The sequence below is a fragment of the Oratosquilla oratoria genome, chromosome 28, assembly GCF_046742065.1.
Source record: "Oratosquilla oratoria isolate Oo_2021 chromosome 28, ASM4674206v1, whole genome shotgun sequence".
NCBI lineage: Eukaryota > Metazoa > Arthropoda > Malacostraca > Stomatopoda > Squillidae > Oratosquilla > Oratosquilla oratoria.
This window is the reverse complement of record NC_134804.1, coordinates 16,836,973-16,856,291: the sequence shown is the minus strand read 5'-3', so window position 1 is coordinate 16,856,291 and position 19,319 is coordinate 16,836,973. Positions and strand designations below refer to the sequence as shown.

Below are 19,319 nucleotides of genomic sequence, written 5' to 3'. Positions count from 1 at the left end.
ATCTCCGCTCTCTATCTTACCTCCACTTTCCTCACTCTACCCATACACAAAGAATAAAGAAGAATCAAATATGTGTGAATGTACTCACGGACATACGCCCGCCCGAAGGATACACACAAGATGCCAACAGAAGGAAGTTCACCTTGAGGCGGATTTGTTGACTTGAATAAAGCAAAGCCAAGTAAAATCCTTTTGTCAGAAATTTGGAATCTAAAAGAAGCCCAATATCAACAAAGGAATATAATTTGGTGTCATTTCTACAGAGATGAGTATGTAGACTAAAAATGCAGCTCTTCCATTACAAATCAATATATATATATATATATATATATATATATATATATATATATATATATATATATATATATACACCAAAATTCCATATCAAAACAGCATAGCTACACAACGATAATTATGAAGATAAAAGGTCATTCTTCGCACATACATAAACATTCGAATAAGCACACTCTAACATCCTTGTACATATACACAGCTTTATCAAAAGCAATTCATCTTATCTTTTTCACAAATTTCATGGTACCCCGAACATTCCATGTTGTGCAATATTCTCTAAAATCAGACAATACTAATAACAACACACAAAGATGGTTGTACATAAATACAAGAACATATACTGTTATTATACAATATACCTGCGGTAAGACACCAAAGACATAAAGAAGAAAATATAGTTCAGTAACCACGTGCTATGAATTCTAATGCGCTCTGCACAATAATCTCAATCTGTGCAACTTTTATTCTTCAAATGTTCAGCCGGGAACGGCGATTCCGGCTCATATGAAAAAAAATACTGTATTTCTGGTATGGGTACGACCCGAGTTATGTAATGTAGATATGTCATTCACCATAGCTTTCTTCTTCTGCACTGCACAGCACCGGAAAGCACAGTAGGAAATTGCAAAATGTTGTTCGAACATGTTTAGCCATGACTGTCTGGAGTGAGTGATGTTTGCCATGAATGTGTAATGTTCATGTTAATAAAGAAATATTTATCTTTACAAGAATATTTCTTATAGTTAATATCCTTCATAATGATATATGTAGGCTTCAAAGCCTCTGGGACACTAATTATCTATATCTATATACCATCTATATGCCATCTATATACCAAGAGCTTTTTCCCCCTTATAGGGGAGGTAGCTAAGTCAGAGGCACATACCAATTCCCACCCATTTAATTCCCCTCCACCCCTACCATGTCAGCCCATCATGGATGACTGGTTCATCCCTGCATCTGCCTGCCCTGGGTAAAACGCAATGTAGCAAGATACAGTACATCCACAGCAAGGCCGCTTCACTTAATCGGCAAGCCCCTCCCCATCCCCTAATGCAGAAAAAGAGAAGGCGGAGAGGAATCCCTATAGGCTGCGTCAAAATATCATTCACACATAAGCAGCCCCTGGTCCCCATCCCTCCCTTCCATGCATCCATACATAGTCATTTTCCACTCACCCCTAACTCCTGTCTTCTCCCATCTTTGCTCAACAGACATTCCTCTCTCAACGCCCCCCTTCACCCCATCCATCCATCTCATCTTCGCTTGTCCCTTCAAGTTCACTACCTCCACCTCTGCCTTCCACAACTCTTTTACTAATACTTCATCACTCATTCTCTCCATGTGACCAAACCATCTCAATCATTTTTCACCAGCCCTATTTGCCATCTTTTCCATTCCCACTCCCCTCACCTCCAACATTTCATCTCAAAAACATTTAAACTTTTCCTTTCTGCTTCTGTTAAATTCTAAGTCTCTGTTCTATACAATGCCGTCGGCACAATCATCCCTTCATACAATCTCTTTTTTGCATTCACTCCCAGTTGTCTGTTTCTCATAACACCATTTAATTCCCCAATTCATTTACTTGCTTTTCTCTATCTACAATTTACCTCCACTCTATTCCTCCCTATCCTGTCACATGTGATACTAAATATCTAAAGCTATCCACTTCCTCCAGCCTCTCTCCTTTTAGACTTATGCGGTGTGAATGTGGTGAATGTCGTACAGACGGGGGTACGCAGTTGGTATCCGCGGCGCGGGGTCAAAAGGTCAGAGTGAGGCGGGATTGCCGCTGTTACACGAGCGCGTCAGGGCCCCCAGTGTGTGTGCGTGTGAAACGAGAGGAAGCAAATGAAACTGTGCTAGGATTAGGTTTACTAATAGGCAACGGTGTTAGGTAAGCTAGGATAGGGAGTAATAGAAATGTGGTTCTAACCAAGTGGGACTAAAGAGTGAAGTAGAAGCAACCGAAGGAATGTGATTTCCACAGAATTCAGGTAAGTGATCGATAAAAGCCTACAAGCTATCTAGGCGCCAATGACGACCGAGACAACGAGCACAAAGGAGCCATTCAAGATTAACAATATCACCTTAAGGCCATTTGACGGCAATGGAGACGTCGCCAGGTGGCTCAAAAAGGCGGAATTAGTGGCTAAATTAACCGGAGTCACGGATGTCGCGAGCTATATTACCCTCAACCTAGAGAACGACGCATTGACCATCTACCTGGAAATGGCGGCTGATGATCAAGTGGATGCGGGGAATATAAAGAAAAGATTACAAGAGCCTTCCGGCAAGAGTCCGTTCGAATCGCTTAATCGGCTGCAAAAAATGCGCTGGGGTGGCGAACAGGTTGATGTTTTTGCCAATGAAATTAGAAGGTTAGCTGGACTGTCGACATTCACAGGCAAAGGTTTGGATAAACTCGTTAGGATGGCGTTTGTCAATGGCTCCCCATATTGCATATCTGCTGGACTACAGGAAATAGATAATGCAGTATCGGCGAGTATGGACGAATTGATGGTTCGCGCTAGGCTTCTCACGAGGTCAAAGAAGGATGGGCCTTTAGCCGCCATAGCAACAGAGAAGCCACCTCTTGACCTCGGGTCGAGATGCCAACCCGATGATGATGGAGAAGAGAGAACGGGGTGACCACAGCGAATGAGGGAGCCGTCTAGGGTCCATTGTTATGTATGTTAGCGACTCGGTCACTTCGCGAGGAACTGTACAGAGACGGAGTTCATTTCTTACGAATGTAATGAGCCGGGACACATGGCTCGAAACTGCAAGCAGGGAAACGTGCTAAGGGCGACAGCTACGCAAGCAGCCGCCAAGGAAATGTAAGGACGCCGTCCAGCCACATGCCGATTGTGGATGTCTGGTTGAGAGGAAGACGCGCGAGGACACTGATAGTTTCCGGCTGTTCAACCATGACTATAACGACCGATATGGTTCAAGAATTCAGACAGGGAGATATGGCCCTAATGACAATCGATGGGAGACAAAGTGCGAAGGTGACCAGGAAATTCAAATGACAGTGGAGGGCATTCCGATGCGACTCAGAGTGCTTGTCATTAGAGCGGTCATAGAGGATATTGACGTAGTGCTGGGAATGGATACAATTGCTCAACTTGGAGAAGTCACAGTTATCGACGGACAGATGAAGATTGGAGCGATACACGACTCGAGTACGGACAGGAGAGGGAGGACACGTCTGAGGCCGGAAATGGACGTAGGAATGACAATGAAGGCCATGGAGGGCAGTGTCACCGCGAAGCTCGACCCTGACGAGAGGACGGTGCCTTGCACGATTGAGGATGAAGACTTCCGAACGAAATTTGATTACCAAAAGTGGGAAGTAGAGTGGTACATGAAAAAAGGCTCACCTCTGTTGAAGAACAAAGTCGACTGCTACAAACTCTCGGAGAGGGGGTGAGGGATGACTTTGACCTCGAAGTAGAGCGGTGGATTAATGAGGGAATTGTGAGTCCCTGGGAGGAGCCGGAGGAGGGTGGAATCTTCCCCATGATGGCAGTGGTGCAGCCAACCTAGAATAAAGTGCGACCGGTGTTGGATTTCCGAGAACTGAACCAGTTCGTGAGGTGTCATACTGGCGACGTTTTTGTAGACGTATGTAATGAGACCCTATCCAGTTGGCCGACCACGATTGTAGACATGCAGACGGCTTACCTACAAATTCACGTGGCGAAGAAGCTATGGAAATATCAACTAATAAAATATAAAAGTAAAACATATTGCTTGACCAGACTGGGGTTTGGGCTGTGCTCTTGTACTCCTTTGTAAACGTAATATATACTGTATTCATGAGCAAAATTATTTGGTATTTCATAACTGTTCACCTAGGTCTAGATATAAATTTCCACGGCCATGTACTGATTTACAACCAGGCTCACCTAGTGTCATAGTACATGTATAAACATGCACTTTATTTCATAATTATTTCATCATATTTTTGTACTTTCTCAAACTGGTTACAGTAAACTGTACTCCATTGAATTACAAAACAAGAAACTTGAAGCTGCTAGTGTTAAGACCTGTAAATTAAATTGTCGATTTATCTAAATTACTTCTACCCCATATGTTGTGCGGATTGTGACTTCCAGAGATTACCATTTCCTGCCCCCACCATCATACACTATCACCAGGGGACTTATGGTTTTTGGAAGAATGAAAGTATTGTTAATGGGAAAAAAGACTGACAGTTACTGAATATAATGTCAGTCTCAGCCACTTACTCTTCTCATCAACTCCTGGATGGGATTCTAACTCAAGGGTACCACTTGGATATAATGAGGTGGCAGCTGGTTTCCCTTCGGCCTGTTTTTGAATACAGGTTTGAGATCTTGCCTCCATATTATTTTATAGGAGGCAGGATGATGAAGACTGCAAGACCTCAAGATGAGATTCATATCAGGTAAGGAAAACCTAGCCCCCTCCAAATACTTAAAATATTCCACTTCCTTCAGCCTCTCACAATTTAAAATCACCACCTTAGATATGCCATAAACTTTGTCCAAATTTACTTATTTCATCCTCTCGCATGCTCTCCTAAAGACCTTGAGTCTATCCTAACGCAGCTAAAAGTGCAGCTATCTACAAATAACAATTGGCTCACCTCCCATTTCTCTCCATTCTAACTTTAAACACCTGTGTAGCACCCTTGCCTTTACCTCATTACCCCCCCACCCATATACATGTTGAACAACCATGGTGACATTACACAACCTTGGGAAGCCCTACTTCATCTCGCACCACTCACCCTCTCTATTCTATACCCTCACGTAAGTTCTACTACTCATGTTAAAAAAAAATAATAACCGCCCTTAACTGACTCCCCTCTATCCCACACACCCACAATATGTTCCCTAACATCCATCAACCATCATTAATTTCCTTAAAAATACATAGCCCAAAAGACATCCTTCCCCTTTGTCAAAAATATTTATTTGTCTTACTACAAAAATCTAATCTTTGAACCTTTGTCTTTTCTTAAACCCACACTGCTGTTCCCCAATTACTCGGTTCTCCTCCTAATCCTTTTAACACCCATACACCTTACCAACTACATTTAAGATGCATCCCTCTGAAATTAATCATATTTTAATAGTAACTAAATGCTCTGTCAGTCTCAGTCAATACCTCACTCTTGGCAACCCTCAGATCATGTTACAAGTAGCACTATATGGAGGTGGTGGGCAGCAGTTGGTCTTTTTCCTGACGTTCTGTCCATGTGTCTGGCCTAGAGGACCTGTTCCTGTTCTTAATAGGGAGAGGAGGCCAAGAGGCTTGCAGGATTTTTAGACGAGATTCATGACACAAAGAATACACACACACACACACACACACACACACACACATATATATATGTGTGTGTGTGTGTGTGTGTGTGTGTGTGTGTGTGTGTGTGTGTGTGTGTGTGTGTGTGTGTGTGTGTGTGTGTGTGTGTGTGTGTGTGTGTGTGTGTGTGTGTGTGTGTGTGTGTGTGTGTTGATTTAAACTATGACAAATGTAACTGAAGGCGGAGAAAATATACGAGGAATAATGGAAGAATTTTACTGCATTAACGTTTCGACCCTTAGGGTCTTGATCACAAAGCATAACACAAAAGTATAACATGGACATTTTATACACATACATGTCACCTTACAGGGTGCCTGGGAAAGGTCGTCGTGCTCGGAACATTTGTCCGTTTGTTTTCATCCACTATCAATAAACTTGTAGCTCTTGCCAAGCAGATAAAACCATCTCTATGGTTGATGTTATTATTAGTATCAATATAGGCTGCTTCTATTGTTTTTCTTAATTTCTTTGTTGAACCGTTATTTATTATAATTGTATTGTCCCAGTTCGGAAGGTGGTCATGTGTATCTATGTGTCTTACTATAGAATTAGAAAGCCTGTGGGTTCTTACATCATTTTTGTGTTCATATAATCTTTTTTCTAATCCACGACCTGTTTCCCCAAAATATGAGGATGGGCAATTTTTACAAGGTATTTTATAGACAATACTATTCTCATTCGTATGGTTATTATAATTACGCGTAACCAAATGTCCCACTTTGCTACCTGATGTTCTAGCTATCTTAATACCTGCTTTTAACCCATTAAACTCCGATGACAAGATGTCTTGTCATTTGGTCAAATAAAACAAAAAATCATAAAACACCAAAATGTTTGATCAAACACCAGAAAAATATGACGTCAGTCCTCGCTTCGCTGCGAGCGAAGCGAGGATTGACGTCATATTTTTCTGGTGTTTGATCAAACATTTTGGTGTTTTATGATTTTTTGTTTTATTTGACCAAATGACAAGAATCTCGTCATCGGAGTTTAATGGGTTAAGAGGACGTTGTCTAGAGTTGAATTAATGTTGGAATTTGGGACTGTGATATATCGTGTTTCTTTGTTGCAATTATTTTTATCTTTACTCTTCTTATTTATTTCCTTAGCTTTCTTTTTTAGTTTAAGTAGGAGACCTTTGGGATATTTTAATTTGCTGAAAGTTTTTGTAATGTGATCTAGTTCGTCTTCTTAGAATTCCTCACTACAGATGCGAAAAGTCCTGAGGAAGAAGCCAATTATTATACCTGTTTTAGTCCTAATATTGTGTCCTGAATAAAAATGTATATAATCTTCTTTATTAGTGGGTTTGCGGTATACCGAAAACTTTACATTGCTGTTTGTTCTGTGTATGACAGTGTCTAAAAATGGTAATTTTCTGTTGTTCTCTACTTCTGCCGTAAATTGTATGTTATTATTTACAGTGTTTAATCTTTTTAAGTTAGTGTTAATATTAGCTTCTTTTGGTACAATGACAACAATGTCTTCAACATACCTTAACCAAACACTGTTTCTACCCATTATTGATATATAATTTTCAGTTTCAAGCATTTCCATATATAAGTTGGCTAACACAGCAGAGAGGGGACTACCCATGGCTAAGCCAGAATGTTATCTATATTCAACATCATTGAAAGTAAAAGCACCGAAACCTACACAAAGAGAAATCAAATCAAGGTAATCTGTTTTGGGGATAGGTAAATCTTCATTATTTAAATTGTTTACCACTCGCTCAACAGCTTCAAGAGCACCATTTATCGAAACACGGGTAAACAGCGAAGTGACATCATAGCTGGCTAATATTTTGTTGTTCAAATCCAAATCCTTTAACCTGTTAATTAGATCTGAAGAGTTTTGTAGGTGAGCATTACTGATAGAACATAATGTTTTGGATAAGGGTTTAGCTAAGCATTTGGCTAACCTATGTGGAGCACTATTGACACCTGATGTAATAGGACGCATGGGAATTCCTGTTTTGTGAATTTTTGGTAAGCCATGCATTCTGTGTGGGGTATAGGTGCTTCTTCTAATAGATATAATAATTTCTTCCCTTTGTCTGATTTCTTTAAGATTCTCCTTGCTTTTGTTGTAAACTTATCACTTTCACTTACAGTATCCAACATATTTTTCCTCATAAGTTTCACCGTCACTGAGCAAATTTAACATTCTATTATTGTAATCTTGCTGGTTCATCACTACTATGCCACCGCATTTATCTGCACTAGTAACTATAATGTTTTTGTCTTTACTTATTTGAATCAAAGCCTTAAGAAATCTCCTAGGAATTACGCACTTGTTAGTATTTGCTAGCGCTTGATAACATGTGGAATATACCTTGAATGAACCCCTTGTCTACATCTCCCATTGACCATATATAGTTTTTGTTCATATTTTCACCAAATTTCTTTTTGTGAATTCCAACATCGAATTTCATACCTAACGAGAGCGCTTGAATTTCCGTGTTTGAAAGTTGTTTGGCTGAAAGATTCATCACTAAATCAGGATTACCCACTTTGTTCCAATCACTATTACCACATAACTGTATTAACTTTTGGTTCTTTTTTTTTTTTTTTATTCAGGACACAATATTAGGACTAAAACAGGTATAATAATTGGCTTCTTCCTCAGGGCTTTTCGCATCTGTAGTGAGGAATTCTTAGAAGACGAACTAGATCACATTACAAAAACTTTCAGCAAATTAAAATATCCCAAAGGTCTCCTACTTAAACTAAAAAAGAAAGCTAAGGAAATAAATAAGAAGAGTAAAGATAAAAATAATTGCAACAAAGAAACACGATATATCACAGTCCCAAATTCCAGCATTAATTCAACTCTAGACAACGTCCTCTTAAAAGCAGGTATAAAGATACCAAGAACATCAGGTAGCAAAGTGGGACATTTGGTAACGCGTAATTATAATAACCATACGCATGAAAATAGTATTGTCTATAAAATACCTTGTAAAAATTGCCCATCCTCATATTTTGGGGAAACAGGTCGTGGATTGGAAAAAAGATTATATGAACACAAAAATGATGTAAGAACCCACAGGCTTTCTAATTCTATAGTAAGACACATAGATACACATGACCACCTTCCGAACTGGGACAATACAATTATAATAAATAACGGTTCAACAAAGAAATTAAGAAAAACAATAGAAGCAGCCTATATTGATACTAATAACAACAACAACCATAGAGATGGTTTTATCTGCTTGGCAAGAGCTACAAGTTTATTGATAGTGGATGAAAACAAACGGACGAATGTTCCGAGCACGACGACCTTTCCCAGGCACCCTGTGAGGTGACATGTATGTGTATAAAATGTCCATGTTATACTTTTGTGTTATGCTTTGTGATCAAGACCCTAAGGGTCGAAACGTTAATGCAGTAAAATTCTTCCATTATTCCTCGTATATTTTCTCCGCCTTCAGTTACAATTACATATATATATATATATATATATATATATATATATATATATATATATATATATATATATATATATATATATATATGGGTTATACAATTACTGGAACAAAAACAGAAACGAGAAACAGGGAGGAGGAATCATGTTCTTGGCCAAGACAAACTATGTGATGTAGGCTACTGAGGGTAAAAACAGTGTGGAAATGATCATGATAAAAGTTGAAGACAGCGACATGAAAAGTAGAAAGTTTGTGGTGATTTATGTGCCCCCAAAAATGGGCTCTTGGAAAGAGGGCAAGCATTAAAAAATGTTAGATGATACAAGGCATTCATTAAATGAGATACTGAAGGATGGAGGTAACCCGATACTTAAGGGAGATTTTAATTACGAAGAAATCTGTTGGGAACAGATGACAGTGAAAGTCGAAGAGGGTGTATGGGGGAAACGTATTACTTGACATGATCATAGAACATACAATGACACAATATGTAAACGAAAATACCAGATACAGAAGTAATGAAGAACCATCGAGACTGGATTTAATATTTACAACAGAACCTGAAATTGTGGATAAATTGAATACAAGACAACACTTGGAAAGAGTGACCACATACTAATAGAGGTTGAACTAAAAGAAGTAATATATATGGAGAGAAATGAGAAATGCAGAAAAGGAAGATTGATGTACAACAAAATGGACTTTGGTAAACTTGATCAATTTTTTCAAAATGCAAATTGGGAAAAATTCTACATTGAAGAGACAAAAGTGGAAGAGAAATGGATTATTTTGATGGAAATCTATAATGGAGTGAATAAATACATACCAAGACAGAAACAAGAGGTGTACATTAAGTACTGGTTCAACAGAAGATGCAGTGAGGCGAAAGATAGAAGAGATAAACCTTGAAAAAATAGAGAAAAGATAAAAAAAAAATGGAAAATATATATCAACCATAGAAATGAATATGTAAAACTGCGCAGAAAGGAAAAAAGAAACTACAAAAAAGACATCATAAAAAATTTAAAGATCAATCCAAACTATTCTATAGGTATGTGAATGGTAAACTTAAAAATAAACAGGAAATGATGAAATTACGCCAAGGAAATGTAGAATACACAAAAGATCTAGAAATGGCTGAGGTCATGAATAATCACCTCAAGTTGGTTTTCACTATAGAAAAATACAGCATTGGGACGAAGGAAGTGAAGTGCGATCTCCCCCCCATGAGGTTAATAATGATAACACAAAAAGAACTAATGGATCAATTAACGAACCTTGATGTTAGGAAATCACACAGCCCAGACAGAATTGCAAATTGGATACTAAAAGAATGTAAAGAACTAATGCGCAAAATATACAAAGAAGAGAAAATACCAAAAGACTGGGAAAATGCCAACATTGTACCAATATATAAATGAGGAAATAAAGAACAAACTAATTATAGACCGGTCTCCCTCACAAGCAATGTAGCCAAAATTTGTTAGAAAATTATCAAGAATTCTCGTAGATGGATAAAACACCTGGAAGAAAACAACATAATAAACTCAAGACAATTTGGGTTTAGGCAGGGAAGATCATGTGCTACAAATTTAATCTGTTTCTACTCAAGACTAATAGATATAATACAAGAAAGGAATGGATGGGCTGATTATGCTTTCATCTACTAACTAATAAAAAATTAATTTCAAAACCGTGATCGACCACCGGCGGTACATGGTAATTCTGTGACACTTTTTAAAAATGTTACATGCCATGGACTCCTAGACCTTCGAAGACTCCTAGACCTTCGAGAACTCCTAGACCTTCGAGAACTCCTAGACCTTCGAGGACTCCTAGACCTTCAAGGACTCCTAGACCTTCGAGGACCCCTAGACCTTCGAGGATTCCTAGACCTTCGAGGACTCCTAGACCTTCGAGGATTCCTAGACCTTCGAGGACTCCTAGACCTTCGAGGACTCCTAGACCTTCGAGGACTCCTAGACCTTCGAGGACTCCTAGACCTTCGAGGACTCCTAGACCTTCGAGGACTCCTAGACCTTCGAGGATTCCTAGACCTTCGAGGACCCCTAGACCTTCGAGGACCCCTAGACCTTCGAGGACCCCTAGACCTTCGAGGACCCCTAGACCTTCGAGGAATCCTTGACCTTCGAGGACCCCTAGACCTTCGAGGACTCCTAGACCTTCGAGGATCCCTAGACCTTCGAGGACCCCTAGACCTTCGAGGACCCCTAGACCTTCGAGGACTCCTAGACCTTCTAGGACCCCTAGACCTTCGAGGACCCCTAGACCTTCGAGGACCCCTAGACCTTCGAGGACTCCTAGACCTTCGAGAACTCCTAGACCTTCCACAACTCCTAGACCCTCGAGGACTCCTAGACCTTCGAGGACTCCTAGACCTTCGAGAACTCCTAGACCTTCGAGAACTCCTAGATCTTCGAGAACTCCTAGACCTTCGAGAACTCCTAGACCTTCGAGAACTTCTAGACCTTCGAGAACTCCTAGACCTTCGATAACTCCTAGACCTTCGAGAACTCCTAGACCTTCGATAACTCCTAGACCTTCTACAAAATGTTTGATCCATGGACCTTGCAAAGGGTTCGATGAATCACATGTGTGTTGTCAAACAAAATCTCTGGAAGGAAAAAATTGCTGTGGCAAGGGATTTCCTAAACCGTGTAGGGATAATCTGTTATTCGGGAATAACGGCTACCCACTGTACAGAAGAAGGGCTATAGGAGAAGGAGGCAATAGTTTTGAAAAGAAAGTCAAAGGAAACATTGTGAATGTGGATAACTCCTGGGTTGTGTCGTATAATCCGTATTTGTGTCTGAAATATAACGCCCACATAAACGTTGAGTGTTCAAACTCCATAAAAGCTATAGCTTACGTGACTAAGTACGTGAACAAGGGTTGTGACCGTATACTGTATTCCAAGACAAAAGAAGACGACGAAGTCATCAACGAAGTAAGAAATTATCAAGATGCTCGGTACGTCAACGCTAACGAAGCTACATGGAAGATATTCAAGTTTCCAATACACAAAAGTTTCCCCCCTGTTACAACTCTAGACCTTCATCTGGAAGGCGAAAACGAAATATTTTTCAAGGAGAACGAAAATGCTGCAAGCTTACTACGTAAAACTGCAAAGGATACTCAACTTACAGCATTCTTCAAGTTATGTAAGGAAAACGAATTTGCAGCCACCCTTCATTATCATGAAATTCCTAACCATTTCCTTTATGATAAGGCTAACTCGAAGTGGTTACGAACAAAACAGTAGAACTGTTTTACCTCCGTATGTTATTGACACACATCAAGGGGCCTTCATCCTACGAAGACCTCAGAACAGTGGACGGTGTCACACACGACACATACAGGGAAGCAGTCAAAGCCATGGGTTTACTGAATGATGAAGAAACTTGATTGAAAATAATAATGGAAATCATCACTCATACCAACAACAGGGATCAATTGAGAACAACATATGCTAGCATGTTGGTGTTTTCAGATCTGGAGGATCAGAGGAACATATGGGAAGAAACAAAGGATTTATTCGCAAGTGATTAACTTTTTCTTAGAGGGTTAACGGAATATAACGACGAAATATACCGTGATGCCCTCGACGACATACAAGAAAAGGTATACAATTGTGGCGGAAGCAACATTGAACAGTACGGTCTCCCTCCTTCAAGAAACGGGCAAAAGTTAACCAATATTGTACGTAGAGAAAAGTCATATTATAAAGCAAAACTAGCAGAGGAAGTGAAGGAAAAGATAATGTTGATGAACGAGAAACAGAGATATTGTTACGACACTATAATGGAAAGAGTACTAAATGGACACAAATACCCCGAAAATGTCTTTTTCATAAATGCTCCTGGGGGAACCGGAAAATCATTCCTTTTGAATGTTCTCTTGGACACGGTTCGATCAAATGAAAAGATAGCGTTAGCTATTGCTTCCTCTGGAATTGCTGCAACTGTTCTTCATGGAGGAAGGACAGCCCATAACATGTTCAGGATACCTATTATGGAGCACAATGAAGTACGTTCATGTAATGTGAAGAGAAATACGGAGATAGCAAATCTACTTCAAATGACCTCTTTGATTGTGTGGGACGAGGCCGTCATGGCTAACAAAAACACCATAACGGCTTTAGACATTACTCTTCGAGACATATTGGGTGTGAACCGTTTTATGGGAGGTGTGGTATTCGTATGCGCAGGAGACTTTCGTCAAATTCTTCCAGTGGTGCGCGGAGGTGAAGAAATTGATTGTTGTATAAAGTCAAGTTATTTTTGGGGATCTTTGTCTCATTTGGAACTAACCCAAAATGTGAGGTTGAAAAATGATGATGTTTTAAATCGTCAATTTGCCAAAGAACTTTTGTAGTTGGGAACAACAAATAAAGAGGAATATGTGTTTCCTATTAATTTTGGAGTAATAGTAAACAACAGGGAAGAGTTGGTGAAAAGAGTATACGATAAGTTCGAAGAGAACTTCCTCAACGTTTCTTATTTCGAGAAAAGAACAATCATTTCTCCTACTAACGATGATGTTGATTGTATTAACGACATGGTTTTCAAGCAACTAAACACAGAAGCGAAGATCTATCGAAGTGAGGATACTTCTGTGGATAATGAAATGGACATTCAAACATCAGTATACAATTCTATCAACAGTCCTTCAATCCCTCTTCACTAGTTGAAGATGAAAATCGGGGCTGTTGTGATGGTTATGAGAAATATTTGTCCTGCGAAATTGTGTAATGGAACAGGAATAATAGTCACTAATCTACAAAAGAACATTATTGTTGGTAATATCTTAACGGGCGCATACAGAGGTGAACAGGTTATGCTTCTCAGGATAACACTAGAGTCTACAGACACGTCTGTGATATTCAAAAGGAAACAATTTCCTATAAGATTATGCTATGCCATGACGATCAACAAATCGCAAGGACAAACGTTTGATCGTTGTGGATTACTTTTAGACAGAGCCCAATGTTTTGCTCATGGACAGCTGTATGTGGCGTGTTCGCGGGTAACAAGCCACGATTCCCTGATTGTGTACACGGGATATCGTAAGCAGGGAGACGAATATGTAAGGAAACCGGCACGTAATTGCGTGTATAAAGAACTTTTTATTGAAAGAGACGAAAAAACTCCCGTCATTGACAAATGTTCTGGGAAACAGAGTCCAAAGGAAGATTTTATGGACTTGAAAGTTACCCGTTGTATCGAAGAGGCACCGATAGCTGAAGAAGAGGCACCGATAGCTGAAGAAGAACCTGATCATTCAATTCCTGTATTGCCTTCGATTACTGAAGAGGAAACTGTAGGATAAGTTGGGCTCCAGGCAGGCACCACTACTGTGCCTACCCACTGTATCCATGCCGGTCGCCAGTAGGCGTCACTCATCAATAAAGAGAACACTCTTCACTCGCCTATCCTATATGGCGCAGTGACCGGTTCACGACCTACGCACTCAACATGGCCGGACGTCGTCTTCGTCTGCCAGCTCAGACCCCACGGTCCAGCCGGGGGTCCCCTCAAGCATCCGCAGCCCTGGGGCAAGCTCATCGGCTTCTCTTAGCACAGTCGGAAGCCATCACAGCCCTGCAACGCCAGGTAGCGGCACAGCCCAGACACCACTCATCGGCTCCTCGGTCCTCAGCACCCGAGAAATGTGACGTAAGTATGTCCACGGCAGCTTTCCGATCCTGGAGGCGCTCCATGGAGTACTGGCTGGCCCTCAGCGACTTTGCACCTGCTGAGGCGGTCCTTCATATCCGTCTCCTCTGCACGCCGACCCTACAACGCTCTTTGGACTCTAGATTCACCACGCAGCAATGGGAGGCTCTCTCCATCCAAGGAGCACTGGACGCTATTGGGTGCATGGCCGTGCAGGCGTCCAACCAGGCGGCGGAGTGGCTTAAGTTTTTCTCGGGAGTGCAAGAACCCAGTGAGTCCATAAGTGATTACTTTACTCGTTCCACACAATGTGCGGCGGATTGCGAGTTTTCGTGTCCCCAGTGTCAGTGTAGCCTTTCTGAGTACATGCTCCTCCGTAAGCTAGTGTGTGGGTTACATAGTGTGGGGTTGAAAGAGGAAGTATTTCGTCAGTGTGAATCCTTCAATGATGTGGATTCGTTACGCAGGTTCTGTGTTGCCTTCGAGGCGGCACAAAAGGACGCCCGCCATAACACATTGGGCGGGAGTTTCGGGCGGGAAAATCTGGCCGCGGTGGCTGGGGTGACGCCGCTGCCAGACGCGCAAGCAGATTCCTACCCTCAGGTAGCTGGAGCCCGCCACCAACAACCCACTCGCATGCCGCAGGCAGCCCGCCAACAGCAGCAGGTTTTGAAACGCTGTGGCAACTGTGGTTTAAAACACAAGCAAGGCAGAGGGCTGTGTTACGCGGAGACACTAGCCTGCCACAGCTGCGGTAGAGTTGGGCACGTGCAGAAAATGTGCAGGAGTAAAGGGAAACCAGCAGCAGCAGCGGCAGCTGAAGATCTGGAAGCGTCTGGCATCGTGATTGCAGCTGCAGGCGCAGCTCGAAGTCAACCACGCATCTGGGTGACGGTCAGTCATGCGAAAGGGAAGAACAAATCCGCAAAAATCCAGGCCGTACCTGACACGGGAGCTCAGGTGTGTGTGGCTGGGTTGGAGTTACTGACTTCATTGGGCGTCAAGGTAGCATCGCTGACACATCGGGGAGGACTGCGAGATGTGGCGAACGTCAAGCTGCAACCTCTGGGCTCTTTTCCCTGTCGACTGCAGTATGGTGACAAGTCGACACTGCAGGAGATTTTTGTGGTGAAGACAGCCACACAGTGCTACATATCGCTACAGGCGTGCAGGGAGTTGGGACTGGTGCATGAGACCTTCCCTCATCACACTGTCGTCGCAGGAGCGGCTATTGGCGGCGTTGGCGACGCTGCCACACAGTCAGCTGACACCATGCACCCACGCCCATCCTCCCCTCCGTTTCCCCCCCTTGAAGAAAACGTGTCCAGATTGGAGGAATGGCTCCTCTGTCATTTTTCGGGATCTACATTTAACACAGACAGAAGTCCCCTTCCAACAATGGCGGGTGAACCGCACACCATCCACCTGCTTCCAGACGCCAAGCCCTACGCATGTCACACACCGGCCTCGGTACCTAGACACTGGGAGGCAGAGGTGAAGAGGCAACTCGACGACGACGTCAGGATGGGAATTATAGAGCCAGTGCCTGTGGGGGAGGCCACGGAGTGGTGCGCGAGAATGGTAGTTGTGGCTAAGAAGTCAGGTCAACCTAGGCGCACCATTGATTACCAAAAGCTCAACGCTGCATGCAGAAGGGAGACCCATCACACCCCTACACCATTTGACATGGTATCCGGCATCCCGCGCCACACATACAAGACCATCGCGGACGCACATTGGGGCTTTCACCAGGTCGAGCTTCAGGAAGCCAGTAAGAAACTCACAACCTTCATCACACCCTGGGGCCGTTACAGATACTGCAGGACCCCCATGGGTCACTGTGCCGCCCCCGACGCTTACACTCGAAGGTTTGACGAGGCCATTGCAGGGATTCAGAGAAAAGTGAAGTGTGTTGACGACACCCTACTGTTTGACGCTAGCGTTGAGGACGCATTCTGGCATACGTATAACTTCCTTGAAACCTGCGCCACGAAAGGAGTGACCCTCAAACCCGAGAAGTTCAAGTTCGGAAGGAGAGAGGTGGACTTCGTCGGGTTTCATGTCGGGTGGGACGCCTACAAGCCGACAGACGAAAGACTGGCTGCCATCAGGAACTTCAGTATGCCTGCGGAGCCATCACTGACGGACGTTCGCTCCTGGCATGGGTTCGTCAATCAAATGGCACCTTTCCTCGCTACTGCACCAATTATGGAGCCGTTTCGTGAGCTGCTACGGAAACCTCAAGGCAGGAAGGTGTACTGGGATGGAAATCTGCAAGAGAAATTCCAGCAGGCAAAGGAGGTTATCTGTAGCCTTGCTAAGGAGGGCCTAACCTATTACGATAAGAACAAGCCCACAGCGGTGAGTACCGATTGGAGTAAGGTGGGCATCGGGTTTGTGGTGCTGCAGCAGCATTGTCAGTGCCCGATGAGAGAGAGTCCATTCTGCTGCAAGAGTGGGTGGCGCCTCGCACTTTGTGGCAGCCGCCACCTCACACCTGCGGAGGCGGGTTACGCCCCGGTAGAGGGGGAGGCGTTGGCGGTCGCTTGGTGTCTCCGTAAGGCCCGCCTGTTCCTGCTCGGATGCCCCAACCTCCTGATCGTCACTGATCATCGCCCGCTAGTCAAGCTTCTTGGGGACAGGGCGCTGAAAGACATAGTGAACCCAAGGTTATTCTCCTTGAAGGAAAAAACCCTTCCTTACCGATTTCATATCAAGTACCTGCCCGGGAAGCGGAACTGTGCAGCAGATTTTTTTTCCCGCTATCCTGCGCTCTGTGCACCACCAGAGGCTGGGGACGAAGAGGATTCAAATGACATGGAGGCCGCTGTGGCAGCAGCAGCAGTTGCCGCGCTCGATATCGCTGACTCTATCATACTCGATAATGCAGCGGTGGTGCGGGCAGCTGCAGATGATCCAGACTACCAGCTACTAGTGCCTAAGGTGACAGCAGACGATTGGCATCCTCACCGAGCACAAGAGTTGACCAGCCTTCGGCAGTACTATGCCGTCAGGGAGAGGTTGGTAGTGTCACACGGGTTGGTGACGTACACATACGACCAAGGCGCCGTGCGATTGGTGATCCCGGAAGTTCTACGACGACGCATTGCAAGTAATCTCCACGCGGGTCACCAAGGCCTAGACGGAATGTTACGAAGGGCGAGGCAATCGGTATATTGGCCTGGCATGGAGGGCGACCTGCAACAACATCGGGATGCTTGTGCCACCTGCAACACTCACTCGCCTTCACAAGCCGCGGAACCCTTTACCTTCACCCCTACGCCTGAGTACCCGTTCCAGCACACCGTGGCAGACCTGTTCCAACTTGACGAGAGAATGTATATGGCATACGCCGACAGGCTCACCGGGTGGATGGAGTTAGCACACTTCCCAAGTGGAGCCACGTCAAACAAGTTAGCATCAGTGTTCCGGCAGTTCTTCCACAGGTGGGGTGCGCCCGTGTCTAGTTCTACAGACGGAGGGACAAACCTCACCAGTGAAGAGATGCGTGCCTTCTTCAGAAAATGGGGTGTAGAGAGACGGATCTCGTCCGCTCACTTCCCTCAGTCAAACGGGAGGGCAGAAACAGCTGTGAAGTCCGCCAAGAGACTGCTCCGAGACAACACAGGTCCGGGCGGCAGCCTGGATGCTGATAAGGTATCAGTAGCCCTACTGCAGTATCACAACACACCTCTGCGCGGGGTGGACAAGTCACCAGCGCAGCTAGCCATGGGCAGACAGCTACGAGATGGGATACCGGTGCACAAGCAGCACTACAAGGTGGATGTGCACTGGCAGCAGGCGCTACGCGCAAGGGAAATCGAGGCGGCGAGGCAACAGGAAGCTTGGATGATCAGCCAAGGGACACCTAAGACTCTTCCCACATTATCGATTGGCACCCAAGTGCTGATACAGGACCAGGCCAGTAAGTTGTGGGACAGGCGAGGCGTGGTCACCGAGGTCCTACCATTCCGCCAATACTCTGTCAAGTTGGATGGGAGTGGACGCATTACCTTACGCAACCGCAGGCACCTGCGGGTCGCTGCGGACACCAGTTTACAAGAAACGCTGTCACCGTCACCAGCACCACAGACGTCCAATCCGCCGTCATCCAACACGCCTCATAGCCGCCCTAAAAGGAGCTCAAGGAAGCCGATGTGGCTGCGAGATTATGCAACCGACGATTGTGACTGATTGCCTGGTGTGTATGTGTGTGTGTGTGTGTGTGTGTGTGTGTGTGTGTGTGTGTGTGTGTGTGTGTGTGTTCCTCTCACGAAGGAACAGTAGATATCCCTCACTTTTGCTTTTGTGTTGAACATATTGTTTTCTCGGAATTGTGAACACTTAACATTGCTAGTTTTGTTATATACCATATGGTACATTTAATTGTCTTGGGAGGGGGATGTAGGATAAGTTGGGCTCCAGGCAGGCACCACTACTGTGCCTACCCACTGTATCCATGCCGGTCGCCAGTAGGCGTCACTCATCAATAAAGAGAACACTCTTCACTCGCCTATCATATAGAAACTATCAGC

The 19,319-nt window shown here is 43.6% G+C and overlaps 2 protein-coding genes across 3 annotated transcripts in view; both read left to right on the top strand.

Annotated features, from left to right (window-relative positions):
* Positions 1-1,016, top strand: part of LOC143040253 (succinyl-CoA:acetate/propanoyl-CoA:succinate CoA transferase) — a 56,572-nt gene extending 55,556 nt beyond the window's left edge. For both annotated transcript variants that reach the window (XM_076211014.1, XM_076211015.1), the window contains one exon: positions 1-1,016. This exon is cut by the window's left edge and continues 1,898 nt beyond it. The gene's annotated coding sequence lies outside the window, so the exon portion shown is untranslated.
* A 13,567-nt stretch (positions 1,017-14,583) lies between these two features.
* Positions 14,584-18,978, top strand: LOC143040453 (uncharacterized). The gene has a single exon (XM_076211547.1). It carries the CDS (start codon positions 14,584-14,586, stop codon positions 18,976-18,978), a length of 4,395 nt encoding a protein of 1,464 aa, XP_076067662.1.
* The last annotated feature ends 341 nt before the right edge of the window (positions 18,979-19,319 follow it).

Bases quoted from the DNA above. Each gene is read 5' to 3' on its own strand.
- LOC143040453 (XM_076211547.1), top strand. From the start codon at position 14,584: ATGGCCGGACGTCGTCTTCGTCTGCCAGCTCAGACCCCACGGTCCAGC.